General features: G+C 59.1%; 1 protein-coding gene across 1 annotated transcript; it reads right to left on the bottom strand.

Annotated features, from left to right (window-relative positions):
* Positions 1 to 1032: 1032 nt before the first annotated feature.
* On the bottom strand, positions 1033 to 2349 carry LOC130260547 (GTP-binding protein Rhes-like). Its single transcript, XM_056506066.1, has one exon. The coding sequence runs from the start codon at positions 2173 to 2175 to the stop codon at positions 1549 to 1551; it is 627 nt and encodes a 208-aa protein (XP_056362041.1). The 5' UTR covers positions 2176 to 2349; the 3' UTR covers positions 1033 to 1548.
* Between the last annotated feature and the right edge of the window lie 1163 nt (positions 2350 to 3512).

Raw genomic sequence — 3512 nt, 5'->3', positions numbered from 1 at the left:
GCATTGGGCACCACATCGGGCCAGCTGCCCATAGTGAGCTGTTCCTGTTCATCCCCTGCAGGCAGGAGCCCCCTTTCCCAGGGAGGTTCCATCCTGAGCAGCTCTGTGTGTCCCCAGGCACTGGGTGAGGGACAGCCACACACCTGGGCATCGTGGTGGCAGCACGAGGGACGTGGCTGGAGACAGAGGTGGGGGCAGCCTGAGCCACCCCAGCAGGGCCTGGTGGCCCTGCCTGTCCCCTCTGCTGCCTGTCCCCAGCCTTGTCCCACAGCAGGCTCTGGCAGGAGGATTTTGCCTGTCTGGAGGTCGCTGTGGCTCCAGTGCCCAGGGCAGAGGTGGCAGCAGGGTGCCCAGCAAGTGATGCCCACGGGGAGGCTCTCCCTGCTGGACCTGCTCCTCTGGGAAGGGGCTGGAATCCCCAGGTGCCTCCCCAGCTGATCAGGGCTGGGCTTCTGAAAGCTGCAGACCCCAAACTGCCCATCTCCCTTGGCTCTGGATCTGGGGGTGGCTCTTTAACCCATCAGGCTTTGATATCTCTGTTTCTGGTGTGTGTGTGTGTGGCTGCTGAGCAGGTTAGGGGCTCATTACAGCCAGGCTGGGCTGTGTGAGGGGAGAGTAAATCAGTTCAGGGCACACTCAGCACAGCAAACACGGCTCTTCTGTGCCTCCCCCCGTGCTGTTTATTATCTCCCTTTAACATGTTTGTGTTTTTATTTCAGTGGATCAGCTGTCTTTTAATTGCTGCTTGTTATTTTTTGTGCTCAGAGGTAAGGAGGTGTTTTATTGTTGGTCTCTGCTGCTTGGTAAAAACTTCAGTGTGGGTGAATTATTATAAAAATCATAACTCTGAATGTCCTGGCACTGCCAGGGGAGGCTGGAGAGCTGGGGAGGCTCCTCCAGTGCCAGGACACTGCACATGAGGCTGGAGCACAGGGGAGGGAAGGCAAAATGCAGTGATAAGAGCCTAAAACACTGATAGTGGGCACTGCAGCACCTGAAATACAGGAGAAAGAAACGGAGACGATTTCCAACTCCATTTTGCAACAATTTATTTATTGGGAATGCTTAAAAAAAAACCAAACAGAAATAGAATGGAGAAAACCAAACTGATGCACAGACCACCCTATGACATGCTCTACAGCAGGTACAGAGTCAGGACTGCTGGGACACCGGGTGTGCTGGGGGTGCCAGAGCCGTGCCAGGAGGTTGGGACAGGTGACACCGGACCCGAGCCCTGGGACAGCGGCACTGGCAGGGCTGGTGCAGCTGAGATGCCACATCTGCCAGAGCCTGGCATTGTCCCCCTGCCCGTGCCTGCCAGCTCTCCACAGCGCCCTGGCTGACCCCAGGTGAGCCTTCTGCTTTTTTGGGAATTCCTCCTCTCCCCACACCCATCCAGCAACCAGCATCCCTTCCAGCTCCCGCTTCTTATCCTCTCTGCTCCTGTGGCTGGGTGGGGAGAGGAGGGAAGGGGTGGGAGGCAGCAGGGGAGGTTTCGGCCGAGGCAGTGCCTCTCCCCACCCAGCCCACCTGAGTTTGGAGCCGCGCTCAGCACACGGAGCAGCTGTTGGTCTTGTTCATGGGCGGCCGGAGCGCCTGCTCCTTGGGCAGCGTCTCCCTCCTCTTGCAGAGCGCGGGGCTGAGCCTGCTGGGCAGGTTTGCCTGCTGCAGCAGCTCCCTGAACACCTCCAGCACGTTCTCGTTGTCCCTGGCCGAGGTCTCCACGAAGCGGCTGTTCCAGTCCAGCTCCACCAGCGACAGCGCCTCCTCGGCCGGCACCTGCCGCTCGCCGCCGCTCTCCGCCTTGTTGCCCACCACCACGATGGGGGGGAACTTGTCCTCCTTCACCTCCAGGATCTCCTCCCGCAGGCTCTTGACGCTCTCGAAGGACTCGGCGTCGTCCACGGCGTAGACCAGGGCGAAGGCGTCGCTGTTCTGGATGGAGAGCTTCCTCATGGCCGGGAAGGAGTAGCTGCCGCTGGTGTCCAGGATCTCCACCGTGACCGTGGCCCCGCACAGCTCGTACTCCTTGCTGTGCAGCTCCTCCACCGTGCGCCGGTGCTTGGGCTCGAAGGTGTCCAGCAGGAAGCGGCGGATCAGCGACGTCTTGCCCACGCCGGCGGCTCCCAGGAAAACCAGCCGCACGTGGCTCTTCTCCTTCACCACCAGGGACATGGCTGGCACGGAGGGGACGGGATGCTCGCCCCGCAGGTGTGCCTGGGTGGCTGCAGCCCCGCTGCGTCCGTCTGTCTGTCCGTCCTCCCCGCCCTGGGAGTGTTAGCGGCACCGCTCCCCAAACTTCTCCCGCCCGCTTTGCCGCGGACTCTCCGAGCCCCGAGCCCAGCTCATTTTTTTATGCTGGCTGCTCTCTGCCATGTGGCACCGAGCTGTCCAATCTCTGCTGGAGGAGGGAGCGGCGGGCGGGGAGCGGTGCCGGGGCCGCTCGCGGTGCATCCCCGCGGGAGCGGGGCGGCCCCGCCGGGCACACCGCAGCACAGCAGCGCTGGGCTCGCCCTGGGGACACTCAGTGCCGTCCCCAGCCGTGGCCTGGCTGGTGGCCAGGGGCACCCGCGGCGTTTCCTGCGCGTACCCAGGGCTGGGGACTCGTTTGCAGACACAGTTGATGTGAACGTGCCCAAGTCTCCAGTGAAGCGATGAAATACTTGGCTGGAGGGGGAAAATAAGCTCTCCTGTCTGTCATAACCTCCTCGTTCAGCTGTCAGTTAGGCAGTGATTTTTGTGAAATATTTAACCAGAGGGGGAAATAAAACCTCCGTGAAGACGAAGCACGGCGCTCTCCGGGAGCAGATGCCAGCAGCCAGGGGAGGAACGGCCCTGACCCGGAGTGGGGCTGCTCTAGAGCTGCAGGCTGCCCCATCCAGGTGTGTTTGCTCAGCACTCACCTTCCATCCCGTGCCAGAGCTGTCTCAGAAGCTGATTTATGCAAAGTGCAAACACAAAGGGAGCTTGCACAGAAGTTCAAACAAGTTTCTACCCTAAATCTGTGGATGTGTGGCTTTCAGGAGCTTTAATGCAGGTTTTCTTTCCATAGCCAAGTACCAGTTCCAGCATTTAGTTCTGGGTGGGTTTGTTCTGTTGATTCCAAAACCCTTCTCACTACAATTTTTCCTGCCTTTTCATTCTCCAGTTATTCTTACATTTTATCCATGTGAGGAGCTTTCCCAGTTAGTCTTATCTCTTATTACCAGGAGATTGTATCAGGATGAGCAGAGTCCTGCCCTGGCAGAAGGGAAAGGTTGGGCCCCAGCAGGGCTGACAATGGGATTGGTGTCCAGTGCCCCACAGCATCTCCTGGTGATGCACATTCCCTAACCAACATGAAACTCTTTCTGGGGACACTTCCTGAGCCAAGAGGAGATCCCAAATATCAAGGGCTGAGCTGTGGGAGCTGGAAGGAGCTGGGGATGCAGAAGATTTGATGACAGGCTAAGAACCAGGAGAAGGGGTGGATGAGCAGAGGGAGCATGAAGGAAGCAGCAGTGGGGGTGTGG

The sequence above is a fragment of the Oenanthe melanoleuca genome, chromosome 18 (genome assembly GCF_029582105.1).
Source record: "Oenanthe melanoleuca isolate GR-GAL-2019-014 chromosome 18, OMel1.0, whole genome shotgun sequence".
NCBI lineage: Eukaryota > Metazoa > Chordata > Aves > Passeriformes > Muscicapidae > Oenanthe > Oenanthe melanoleuca.
Note: the sequence above shows the minus strand (reverse complement) of the source record. Positions and strands in the feature narration are given on the sequence as shown.

Bases quoted from the DNA above. Each gene is read 5' to 3' on its own strand.
- LOC130260547 (XM_056506066.1), bottom strand. From the start codon at position 2,175: ATGTCCCTGGTGGTGAAGGAGAAGAGCCACGTGCGGCTGGTTTTCCTG.